This window comes from Acomys russatus, chromosome 12 (genome assembly GCF_903995435.1).
Source record: "Acomys russatus chromosome 12, mAcoRus1.1, whole genome shotgun sequence".
NCBI lineage: Eukaryota > Metazoa > Chordata > Mammalia > Rodentia > Muridae > Acomys > Acomys russatus.
This window is the reverse complement of record NC_067148.1, coordinates 47,029,445-47,043,044: the sequence shown is the minus strand read 5'-3', so window position 1 is coordinate 47,043,044 and position 13,600 is coordinate 47,029,445. Positions and strand designations below refer to the sequence as shown.

The following is a 13,600-nucleotide window of genomic DNA, read 5'->3' as shown; positions in this document are numbered from 1 at the left end:
TAAGAGGAGGTGAAAAGATTACTAAGATCTGGAAGAGATGAATAACTCCAAGGAAATAGTGTCTTCCAGACACAATATGACTGATGCACATGTGAACACACAGAGATTGTGGTAACATACAGAAGACCTACACCAAACCAAGATTAGGTCCTGAAGCCAAGATGCAGAAACAGACATGGTGTTCTATTCCATAAAGGTATTTCCAATGCACGCCTATTTGCAAAGAGACAATATGTTTTCTACAACAGATATGTCACTGAATATAAAAACAATACTACAGTGTAGGTCCTATAGCAAGGAATAGTTGCCCAACACAAAATGGACTGAAGTTGTTGTTGTTGGGTTTTTAAAGTTTCTTTGCATTTTCTTTGTTTTATTATTTCTTTCATATATGTATATATATTAATTTATTCATATTACATCTAAATTGTTATCCCATCCCTGTATCCTCTGATTCATCCCTCCCTCCTGCTTTCCTCCTACTCCTCTCCCCTATGACTATGATTGAGGGGGATCTCCTCCCTCTGTGTATGCTCATAGGGTACCGAGTCTCTTCTTGGTAGCTTGCTATCCTCCCTCTGAGTGCCATCAGGCCTCCCCATCAAGGGGACATGGTCAAATATGGGGCACCAGAGTTCGTGTGAAAGTCAGTCCCCACTCTCCACTCAACTGTGGAGAATGTCCTGTCCATTGGCTAGATCTGGGTAGAGGTTTGAAATTTACTGTATGTATTGTCCTTGGCTGGTGCTATAGTTTGAGCAGGACCCCTGGACCCAGATCTACCTATCGTAACGTTCTTCTTGTAGGTTTCTAGGACCCTCTGGATCCTTCTATTTCCCCATTCTCCCATGCTAGAGTCCCACCTAGAGTCCCAATAGGATGTTCTCTCCTCTTTCCCACTTTCCAGATAAGTGAAGACATTCATGGGACATGCCCTTGTGCTAGTGTCCAGATATAAGTGAGTATATACCATTTGACTTTTTTTACTTCTGATTTAGCTCACTATGATCATTTCTAGTTCAATCCATTTGCCCACAAATTTCGGGAATTCCTTGTTTTTAATAGCTGAGTAGTATTCCATAGTGTAAATGTACCACAGTTTCTTTATCCATTCTTCTACTGAGAGACACTTAGGCTGTTTCCATGTTCTGGCTATTATGAATAAGGCCACTATGAACATGGTTGAGCATATGTCCTTGTTTTGTGGATGAGCATCTTCTGGGTATATTCCAAGGAGTGGAATAGCTGGGTCTTGAGGAAGCCTTATTCAAGTTTTCTAAGATAGCACCAGACACATTTCCAAAATGGCTGTACTAGTTTGCATTCCCACCAGCAATGAAGGAGTCCTCCTCTCTCTCCACATCCTCGCATGTGGTGTCACTTGAATTTTTGATCTTAGCCATTCTGATGGGTGTAAGATGGAATCTCAGAGTCATTTTGATTTGCATTTCCCTGATGACTAAGGAGGTTGAGCATTTCTTTAAGTGTTTCTCAGCCATTTAGATATTCTTCTGTTGAGCATTCTCTGTTTAGTTCCAAGCCCCATTTCTCAATTGAGTTATTTGGTTTAGTGGTGTTTAATTTCTTGAGTTCTTTATATATTTTGTATGTTAGACCTTTGTCAGATGTAGGGTTGGTGAAGATCTTTTCCCAGTCTGTAGGCTGTCGCTTTGTTCTTTTGACAGTGTCTCCTGCCTTACAGAAGCTTCTCAGCCTCATGAGGTCCCATTTATTAATTGTTGACCTTAAGGCCTGGGCTGTTGGTGTTCTGTTCAGGAAGTTGTATCCTGTGCCAATGTGTTCTAGGCTCTTCCCCACTTTTTCTTCTAACTGATTTAATGTCTCTGGGTTTATGTTGAGGTCTTTAACATTTCTTTCTCTTTTTTGTTATAGGTACGAAGTTGTTTAATTAGGTTGTTAGCAACTTAGAATACCAGTTTGTGAGGATACATCCCATTTGTCAGGGAGAACTGAGATCGCAGGTAGCCCTGCAGCTGAGGAAAGGCTTTGCTCTTTGGCAAAATCTGCACGTCCACAGTTTTCGCTGCTCTGTAACATCATATTTCTCATTCTCGGTGTCAAAGATCTTGCCCTCCTGGTGCCTGGGCTTGCCCAGCTGCTTTTTTTTGAAGTAAGCATCAGCCAGATGTTTAGAGACTTTAACCTCATGCATATCGACTTTTGTAGATGTGGCAATGACAAACTTTTGGTGTGTTCTGTGCAGAGGAACTCTGTTGATGGCAAGAGGTCCAGGCACAAGCAGCAAGCCGCTTCCCAGTTGCTTCCGGAAAACCACTCTCTTGCCCCTGTGGTGCCCGGGGAGAATAATCAGGGAGGTCCCAGTAGTGATGCTAGCACGCAGCTCTCTTAAGTACTGACTGAAGGGCGTTTTGCCATGGCTCAGCAGCTTCTAAGGCACGTCTTCAGTAGGATAATACCTAGGCATTTTTCGAAGCTTCACCACCCGGGTACCACCATTCTTGTCACCACAGACTACTTTTGTGACAGTAGCACGGGGCTTCTCTCTTTTCTTCTTCCTCTCAACCTTGGTCTCAGCAGGTATGTACTGCTTTTCATACAAGGCCTTTCTGGAATACATGGCAGATCGCGAGTTCCGGCTGCAATGGCGCTTCCTCTTTTGGGCTTGGGTCACCCTTTTTGGCTGCATCGGCGGCTGGGGGAGCAGCATCACCACCAGCTTTCTTGGCCACAGGCTTCTTCTCCTTTGGTGTTAGGCTTCTTGGCTTTTTCACCTGTCATCTTACAAGATGGGAAAGAGACATTTCTTTCTTTTTTATCAGTATTTTGCTTGTTTTTGTTTTTGCTCTGTGTGGATGTCTTTTCATTTTCATTTTTATTTTTGAATGAATGAGAAAAAAGACATAAAACACTATGGGTAGGGAGATATTTGGGAGGGGTTTAATACAAGGGAAGAATATGAACAGAATATATTATATGAAAAACCTTTTAATTAAATAATACATGAGAAAAAATGTCTATATATCATGCACATAATCATTATTATTGTATTGCATGGAATGAATATTACATGTTTCAACAACAAAATATTTAAAATGTTAATGAATTCTTAAGTAATGGTTTTGGTTATACTTCAAACAGTAAAAATACAACTGCATATTATAAATGTACTTATGTTTACATCACCCACAGTTGCATACATTTTCTATGTAATATTTTTGACATATGGTATCTATTCAACAAGTATTCTATGCAACATGATCTATTTAGAAATGTAAAGAGTAAGACTTACTCTGCATTTGCAGTTATACCTTGAGGAGGCACAAGACCCATTTTTCCTACTGTGTAACCGCAAAGGTACCCGAGCAGTTGTGCAGCTTCCTCGACAGCTTGAAAATAAACAGAGCATCAAACACCTTCACAGTTTCACTTGCTCATACAAAATACAACTGAACTATATGTGATATATTAAAGTTTTTCATGCTATTCTCTATTTGATAGGAATAAACAAGAGTGGGAGTAAAGGACGAGAGTGAAAATATTTTCTGAATTAATTCTAATAAGTCTCAAATTAGTAGTGCAGGAAGCTGGTGGGAAATTCATGCAAGAGCTGATGATAATCTCATGGTTGGTGCTTGTCCTGAACCACAATCACTGCTTCTTTGGCAACAGTCAGTCTACCCTGTAAGGACTCTATACTGCTTCAGTGAGACCTGTTCTTATCATAAAGGCCATCTGCTTTACTCAGTGTCTACTGATTGTGACTGTTAATCTTACCTAAGACAAGGCAGAGAACCATCTAGACTACTGTGTAACAGTACAGATGGGTGGCTTTTCCTCTTATCTAATCAAGATATTTAATTATGTATCTTATTAAATCTATAAATTTAATGTAGCATAATTTTATTCATATCAATATCATATGAACATATCCTGTATTTTCTGTAGTATGTCACTAGAGACATTTTCAAAGCAAGTACAAAATAAGTTTATAGTTTTAAAAATGATATCTATATCTGTGAAAATACTTCATTGTGGTCTACCAAGAACAGAATTCTTTAATGATTATCGGATTATTTGGGGTGAATCATTGCTTACTTAATATAGGACACAATTTGCATAAGATATTATAATTGGAAGAGATAACACTGTGTTCAGCTATTTCCATCTCCCTCTCCATACCTCTCACTCTACCCTATCCTTCCATATTCCCACTCAGCAAAAGTGAGAGACAAAGAGAATATTTTGAACTGTTCCTCTAATTCTTTTCAGTGACATCTAGAAGATATATCTAGTGTTCCAGTTAGGTACATCAATGTGACTTTGAAGTTATACTAACAAGTCATCTCTAGTTAGTATCCTGTCATCACAGTTCCAACAGTGCTTCTATATCAGATATGCCAGACAGAAATCTGATTAATATTAAAATAGACTATGCATATTTTAAAAACTTGCCTATGTAAGAGCCAGATGAGTAGAGGGGAACATGGTCATAAACGAAGGTCACGCCAAGGATCAACATTGGCATCCCAGCTAGTCCATGGAGACTCTGCCCCAAGAGGAAGAGATAGACACATAATGTTCTGTGTGCCAATTTCCTCTCACAACTTGCCACTGCCATTTCACCTGGTATGCACAGCTCTTTTGAAAGATGAGAAATACATTTTATTAAATTGAGTTCAAAGACTCAAAGAAACAGTTTGTAGTTGCTATCACCAGCATGATTTTCTCTTTACATTGAGTGTAGCCATGAAATCAATTCATGATCATATTCTAAATAAACATAACACAATAAGAGAATACTGGAAGAGACACACCTATTATGAATAATGTGATTATTTATATGCACAGAATTACATGTACACAGATATACACATACACATACACATTTATACATAAAGAATACAGTGCACTTATTTTCCTGTACTTTGCATCCTCTTCTGACTTTGTCTCCAGAAAGAAGTATTTGCAATGCCCAGGAGCATCTCTTATCTAAGTTTAGTCCCATGGTCTCATCTTTAGAAATTTTAAAATTACATGTGCACTACTACTTTGCTTAAATAATTTCCTATTTTAGACCCTTGAGCTTCTATGATTTGATTATAAAATACCTCCCTAAAGTCTTGTGTATTAAATACTTAATTTCCTGTTGATATGTGGAAATTTTCTAGAACTGTTAGAGGTAGACACCACGTGCTCTCTGAAAGGTATATCTCATCCTAGCTCCTTCCTCTCTTCATTCCACTTTGTCCCCACCATCAGGTAAACAGAATTCCTTTAAACACTTCTAGTTTTCTGGCTGACCGTAGGCTCAAAGTCAATGGACACTAGCACCCATGGAGAGAGAACTCTGAAACCATGAGTTAAAAAAAAACATACCTTTCTTAGTTCTAACTTGTATCTGGCATATTTTCACAGCAAAAAGAAAACTAGGTGTACATGGGATCACAAAACAAGGTATTAAATCATAAGGATTTCTTTTGTTACTATGTGGTCATATACCCATTAGATTTTTTAAATCATTTGGATCACAGCTTATTTCTTTTTCTTTCACTTGGTTATAGGGTTTATGTGTTTATCCTTCTTAGTAGATTGTTAGAGGTAAGCAGGTGATATGAAACCATATCTATAATGACCATCTTCAGTGAAATTTAGCGCATTCTCTTAAAATGTTATTGTAGAAACGCTAATAAAGAGACAGATACAACCCATTGCACTAGTTTTTGTCTTAATTTCTGTGGACTAATTCATAACTTAATGGAAAATGGGAAGTTGTCCTAAAATTGTGATTTAACCCAGCATGTTCATCCTTTTTTGTTTTTAGAAATATAACAAACATACAGTGTTCAATTGATTTTGTGGCATTTTAATACACATATATGGTATATTCCAATCAATTTTATCTCTTTACTCTTTCTGTCTGCCTTACACTCCTACTAATTGGCCTTTCCTTTCCAACTGGATCCCTCTTCCCAAATCATGACTTCCTTTTGTCAGGACTCACTGAGTTATGTTCAAATTGTTTAGTGGTGAAGGGTTGTTTACAGAACGACTGGTGAGAATTGACAGGGGAAGGGCTGTTTGCAGAAGCATGGACACCTTGTCAAGGATTCTACTGCTGCATTCTCTCTCTCTCTCTCCTCATGCTCAGCAACATCTCGCTCCAAATATATCTATAGGAATGCATGGGTACCTGAGAGCTAATATCCTCACTGTGATAGAGTGTTCACGGATATCTTGGATAATTTGTGTGCAGATCCTCACAGCATCCAAAAGTTCAAGATTACAATGTGCACTTCATGCCTAAATCCAGTATTTAATACTGCCTCCCATGCCCTCTATCTCATTCAGCTCTTTCTTCTGTCCCTTCTTCTGCAAAGTTCTGTGGCCCTTCTAGGGCCCATTTATGGCTGAACATATAACAGTCACTAATTTTTAATTATTCTTTTCCTTATTATTTCAGCAAGTGTCTTATTATGTGATCCTATATAGCCTTTAAAATTCTGTTGGAATGGTCCTGTTAACTATCTCAGTGACCCCTTATATGTGTAACTATCATAGACACTTCTATATACCTTTGCTCTCCTTCAAAAAATGCAAGCTGTCAGTCGAGTTATAACCTAAGTCAAATTAGAGATTCAATTTACATGGAGTGCTCTCTTTTACATGATCTCTAATTATAGTTTTAGAGCTGAAGAAAACCATGTGGTGTTCAAATTCTAATTTGACTCCAGGGCGAGGAAAATCAAAAATGCCCTTCAGGCTCATGACAGTCATAAAACACCTCCTGAGCCCACTTACCTCTGCCTTATTCTAGAAAGTTCAACTTACTTTTCTACATACTATTAAGGATCACCTTTCTCAGCTTTCCATTGAATTGTATCTGAAAACAAATGTTTCACACTGCCATAACAAATCTAATCTTTGAACCTCTGTAGCCTCCTCAGGCACCAGCATGCACATGATGTGTATGCATACATAGATGGGAAACATTCAAAAGATAAAAATATTTAAAATTTTCTATGGAATTTAAAACACCCCTCCTTTCCCAATTACAATGTAACACATATTTTAAAGGCAGCAATTAATTTGAGTGTGACTAACTGTGGAAGTAAAAGGGATTAGAGGGAGGGTAGAATACAGGGAGGTTTGGGAGGACAAGATGTGGGAAGGGTTTAAAGATGGACTAGGAGAGGTGTAGAGGAATGTTAATTTAAAACATGGCTCTTCTGGCAAGCGGTAACATCCAAAGACCTTCTAGGTCTATGTGATCTAGATGGAATACAAACAAGCCTTTAATCCAGGAGATAGAGGTAAACAGATCTAACTGCTAGGCCAGCCTGGTATAGAGCAACTATCAGGTAAAGGAATGCTTAGGTCCAGGCATGATGGTTCATGGCTTTAATCCCAAGCAAAGATAAAGTTAGTTTGAGGAAGGAAACACCAGTGTTTGAAAGTGATGTCTAATTGAGTGGCAGAAAAGGTGATGAATCACAGAGGATTTGACAGGATAGGATATGCCCCATTATCATGAGAGGAGAGAGGAAAGGGAAGCTACTTAAGAGGCAGTTTCCCAGAAGAGGAGGCAGTTTTCACCAATACAGCATAGATATATGAGTTAGAGAGAGAGAGAGAGAGAGAGAGAGAGAGAGAGAGAGAGAGAGAGAGAGAGAGAGAGAGAGAGAGAGGGAACAAGAACTCAGGTGAAGATGAAACAGGCCAGAAAATGAGAAGACAAGAGAAGATTATCAAAGATTGCTGCATTAGTTTGAGGCCAAGCAGAGCAATTCCAGTCCGATAGAGCAGCCAGATTAAATAAGTCAGCTAGGAGAAGAGTTTGAACCAGCCTTCTCAGAGTACAGAAAAAATAACTAAGGGTGAGGTTATTAAGCAGTAAGTCTCAGAGACTGAAAATGTTTTAGGCCTCGGTTAGCAGGAGCAAGCAGTAATCTTCCTAGACAATTGAAACAGAATAGTAAAAGTTACTTTTACAGAGATGGGATAAATATATAAAAATTAATTAAATTAAGTAACAATGAAGAAGCACACAAAAACTTTAAATGGAATGAGAAGAATGTGATCGCATTTCAGCACTGGTGCGTGAGAACTTAGAGAAGGGTGACTTGCTGATAGCAGTAAAAGAATCACAGGGAACAAAGTCTGAGGCAGCACCTCCAGAATGGTCACTAGAGGTCACCCCGTCATTCAACTGGAGGGAAGACGGGAAGAATCATAAGATGCAATGTAGGCAAAAGAAAAATTTCAATCTTAAGAAGTTAAGGCAATTTTCCTCCGTGATGACATTTTCCATCCAACACAGGGCATCTTAGGCATTCAGTAGAGAAAAACCTAAAGTTCTTTCAAAGATAGAATGAAGTGTGAACTATGATGACATCTAGGAGTAGAGGCCCATTTGTGAAGAAGGTAGCACTTCTAGTTGGCAGCAGCAGATTCATCACAGGACTCTGCTGAAACATGGCTTAGAAGAAAGGGCAGATGCATGATTCATTTCCATCATTCCCATGGTTTACAAGCAGGAGAAAAGGACAGTGAGACAATAGAGCTGAGGGCTCTCACCTGAGATTCGAAAGGTTTTGATATGTCATGTTGGCAGACAGAAAACAAGCTATAAATGAAGTGAAATAACAGCTATGAGGATCAGAGAAAGTGGGTTTTCACCACCCACCAGTCCTGATGAAAGCAAAGAAGGTTGCCTTCATTCTGAGTAAGTTTGAAACACACTAGGGTACCACCAAAAAGCTGATCTAAGATATAAGTGTGGATGGTCACACTATATTAGGTTCTAGAAAACAAAGGTGACAATGTAGAATGGATATTTAATGAATTTGTGGAGAAATTTTGTGTTGAGTTTTTCAAGGTGTGGTGAAATATGTGTTGGAGGCACACATATTCTACACGCGTGTTGAATATGAACCAGCCATTGTGGTATATAACAGATGGAATCATGCAACAGATAACAAATTGAAAATTGAAAGCTCTGGACTGTACCAAAAGGTCTCAGAATGCTCCTCATAAAGATGAACCTGACATCTAATCAAGAAAGCACAAGAAGGAAAAAGCAGAAAAGAAAATCAAGAGGCATAATAATAATAAGAGAAGAGGGGTAGGTAAAACAAACAAATGCAGAATCACTCCTCTCTCTCTCTCTGTCTCTCTCTCTCTCTCCCTTTGTGTTTGTGTTGTGCACGTGTACACATGCGTATGCATATGCATGTAGTTTAGTTTGTATAAACTGAAATATAAGTGTATAGTCAAATAGATTTATGCACATAATATCAAGTAAAACAAAATGTGGAGAATGTAGATGACAGGATGAAGATTAACAGGAAGAAAAATATTTACCACTGTGATGCCTCAGCACTGATATCAACATTTTAAATATTTACTTTTATTTTTTAATATTGTGTTTGTATAAGCCAATGTGCACAGAGGTCAGAAGAGGGTCTCAGATCCCCTAGAGCTGAAGTTGTGGGTGTTTCTTTGCTGTCTGATATGCATGCTTGGGACCAAATGCAGGTCCTCTGCAAGGGTACTACATGATCTTAACTACTCATGAGAATTTATAATACTTATCAAGACAAGTTCCTGAGGATTCTACAGCTTATGACTTGAATACTTTTAAGAGAATAAGGGAGGGGAACACTTCAGTTCTTCCTTTTCATAACTTATGATATCATTGGAGCAAATGTCAGTTCTATAAATGTAAGAGCGTATTAAAATGTGTAATACATATTGCCTACATTTGTGTGCATTACATAGTATGCAATTATATTAACATTAAAATGGTTGTGCTTCATATTAATTACTTTTAAATATATATATTTTTTGGTTTTTTGAGACAGGATTTCTCTGTGTAGCCTTGGTTGGTCTGGACTCTCTTTGTAGACCAGACTGGCCTCAAACTCACAGAGATCCACCTGCCTCTGCCTCCCGAGTGCTGGGATTAAAGGTGTGTGCCACCATGCCCAGCTTAAATATAATATTTTATAATCACCATAACTATACCATGCATTATAAATTTCAAAAACATCCATACATATTCACACAGATCCATCTTCCTTTTTCATCGTTTCTTGTTATACCCCAGCCTAACACACATATATAAAAGGCTGCACCTGAGAAGGAAGGATGATGGACAATAGTGTTAAGAAAACACTCCAAGGACATTTTAAACAGATAGATACTAGGAATAGGTATGGTTGTAGAATGAACAATGAACAATGTGAAAAAGCTGCCTTTTTTAGCGATTCAAATGGTAGTCAAAGAGTAGAGTCCAATTTTTGAAATGGTACATGCAGCTAGTAAAATTACCTTTTGTGTACATGTAGGCTTATTCCTGTATTTGCACTTATGTGTATCTTGAAGAGAACAAGAAAAATAAAGTATCTTGTTAGGTTTGTGACATATATAAAATTGTATAGAAGAAACTAACTTTTCAAAATATCCTACAATATTGCCCAAAATAGAGTCTCCTTTTCTATTCGAGGTAAATCAGAGAGCTACAGGTATTTGGTTATTACACATGGCCACATAAATACATACATATATATAATATATATATATAAAACATTGAATCAATGTTATAAATAACTTAATTTAGTATATAATCGTGTATTTGAAAAGTCTCACCTTGACTTGCTTCCACTGGTCTTATAATTACATAGTGAATGAAAGGATAAACAAATGTAATTGATGCTATTACTACTGTAAAGGAGGAAACTGCCACCCATATCGGCCTGTTCCCTCGGCCTCCATAGTGTCCTATAAATATTGCTGCTAGGAAAGATGCAAAATAATCACTGAAATCCAATACGAATAGCTCTCTCCTTGACAGAGAAAATTCTTCTTCATACTTTTTCAAACTCAGATCCACAAGAGCAAATATAATACCTAGAAAGTTAAGAGAAACACAAAAGGCAATATACTAAATATATTTTAATAGACAAGACATATCACAATTATATTTATCCAAGAAAACTAATTTATATTGATTTATGTTTATTTCATAATATGAATGAATAAAACCTATAAATAAAAATAAATTATTAACATTTATCAAATATTTTAGCTGAATATTAGAAGCTATTTTAACCATGGCTAGTAGTAGTTTCTTAAATATCAATTACGGTCGTGTCATATTATCACTCTTCTTAACTGTATGATGTAACAATTATGAGAACTTTCATAATATAATGAATGTTTACCAGTTTTCTTTACATTGAGACTATAAAGACATTTGGGACCCAACTTGGATTTCCAAATGTAACCCTTACCATAGCTTGGATTCTGTGCTTGAAGTTTAATTTTTTTTAATGTATTCATTCAACCTAAATCATTCTAGAGAGTGTGAAATAAATAAATTGTAGTCTTATGTGTGTACAATCACGTTCTAGGATGTAAAAAAGAAAAAAATCATACTAGAGGGTAAAATAACTTGCTACAAGGAATATTTACAAAAAGATTTCTGTGGAAACCGAAAATAGTTACAAACTAAATCTCAAGCTATATCTACAAAGTGGTTGGAACACAGATAATTGCTGCAGTCCATAGGTACTATTGTCCTATTTCCTCAAACAGTCCATGGTTTGCATGGAGCCCATACATTCCTAAAGCTCCTCAACCTCTGAAAACCAACTGATCACCTGGTAGTCTGCTGCCACAGCAGTTACAAGGGCCAGACATTGGTGCTGCTGAAACACTCATGATTGCTTCTGATAGAATATCTATTCCCTAACTTTACCTCTGAGGACTTTAATCACTCAGTGTTGTTCCTGGTATGAAAATCGCCAGCCAAATCAGAAAACCAAAGAAGATCCTGGCTACACTTTTGCTATCAGCTACCCTAGACTCTCCCTGGCAATGTCTAAATGTGAGAGGCAGGTAGAAGATGGAGGGCATATGTAATTTCCAACTTAAGAAGACCTATTGCAAATTAAATTAAATTCAGACATGAATCAATGGAGTTTGGAGACAATAGGCTTGTTTGAGACTTTTTATTGGAAAATTAGGTGTGAAAATATACATCTAAAATAGAAGAAGAGGAGAAGGAAGAGGAAAGAGAAGACAACATGTGGATAAAAACAACCATATGTTTCTTCCTGTGATGTAGACCACTTAAAATCTCATCACCCTAACAATTCCAAGATGAGAAAACAAAATCCAGACAGAAATCTACTTTGTCAGTGTTTCAAAATTGGCAGCAGAAGCAGGTCCTGACAACAATGCTGATTTCAAATCTATCTGCAAAAGATACAACCCTCAACTGAACGTGGTCATCAAATAACACGAACTAACAGTACTCTGCCTTCTCATCAGCTCTCTTCTGGAGGCCAGACGCTGATACCCACAGCGTGAAGTTCACACTGCAAAGAAGGTGGCAATAGCAGATCATAGGATAAACTGATTTTGATCCCATTCATGTCTAACAACAAATCATAGTTTACCCACTGTCCTCTCTCTCCCACTGTGTGTCAGCCTCACATCTTCCTCACCCGTCCCCTCACCAGAACAACCCCGCTCTTCCATCTTACCATGAGCAAAGATCGCCAGCGAGAGAAAAATATTAAAACAATAAACGTTGTTGAAACGCTGTAAAGAAGGGAAAACTAGACCGCCCAAGCCGAATGACCCCTCGAAATAATCACTGTCTTTTGGGTCCGATAATGTTTGGGGAGTTTTAGAATCCTTCTCTTTCTTTTTATTGGACTTTGAAAACTTCACCATGGCAGTTGGAAGTGTTACAAGATATGTGCCCGTTTTGGAGGGTTCCTCAGTCTCCTGGTTTTCCTTGTCTTCCTTCTCTCCTACTGGAGCCACCTTCTGGGCGGCTTTCTTTTTTCTGGGTGCCTGGGCCATGGCTTATCCAAAGCAGCTCTGTGGAGACTTCAGATGAAGAACCTGTGTCCTCCCTGGGCTCAGTCGACTACCGCTGTCACTAAGAGCGCTGCCACTTTCACCTCCGAAGCGAACGTTATTTCCCGTGCAGGAAGCCAACGACGCTACAGAAAGGTTGGATGACGTGGTCGAGGTTCCAAGGCACTATTCATTGTGTTTGTATGAAAGAGAAAGAAAGAGGAGGACGGGGAAGGAAGGGAAAGGGGAAAGAAAAGATAGGAAGTGAATATAAGAAAACCATGGTGAATAAAATGCTCAAATAATGAATAAAATTGTAAAAGAAACGGGAAAGAATAAATGTTTTAGCATAGGAAAGGGGAAACAACCTCCCGTATCTGTAGCCTTGCTTCAGTGTGTGTCTCTACAACTGGATAATCTCACTTGATATAATTTTGTTAAAGTACTAAAAAAAAAAAATACAAAGAAACAACAAAATAAAAATCAGTACTCACTTATAGTTGAGCACTAGGCCAAAGGGGATGTCCCTTGAAAGTCTTCACTTACCAGTGAATTGGGATAGATGCAAGGACCTCCTATTGGGACTCTAGGTGAGAGATGTATGAGAGAATGGGGAAATAGAAGGATCCAGAGAGTCCTAGAAACCTACAAGAAGAACATCATGACAGGCAGATCTGGACCCGAGGAGGTCTGCTCAAACTACTGCACTAACCAAGGACAGTACATGCAGTAAACATTGAACCCCTAC

The 13,600-nt window shown here is 38.1% G+C and overlaps 1 protein-coding gene and 1 pseudogene across 1 annotated transcript in view; both read right to left on the bottom strand.

Moving 5' to 3' along the window:
• Nucleotides 1–12,855, bottom strand: part of LOC127196098 (solute carrier organic anion transporter family member 6C1-like) — a 111,200-nt gene extending 98,345 nt beyond the window's left edge. The window contains exons 1-6 of the mRNA XM_051153681.1: nucleotides 12,531–12,855; nucleotides 10,630–10,890; nucleotides 4,435–4,620; nucleotides 3,272–3,368; nucleotides 2,439–2,723; nucleotides 2,031–2,306 (exon numbers count right to left, since the gene is read on the bottom strand). Coding sequence (XP_051009638.1) covers nucleotides 2,031–2,306; nucleotides 2,439–2,723; nucleotides 3,272–3,368; nucleotides 4,435–4,620; nucleotides 10,630–10,890; nucleotides 12,531–12,855 — 1,430 coding nt within the window. The remainder of the gene's footprint in view (nucleotides 1–2,030; nucleotides 2,307–2,438; nucleotides 2,724–3,271; nucleotides 3,369–4,434; nucleotides 4,621–10,629; nucleotides 10,891–12,530) is intronic.
• Nucleotides 1,909–2,760, bottom strand: LOC127196206 (60S ribosomal protein L6-like; annotated as a pseudogene).
• Nucleotides 12,856–13,600: the final 745 nt, after the last annotated feature.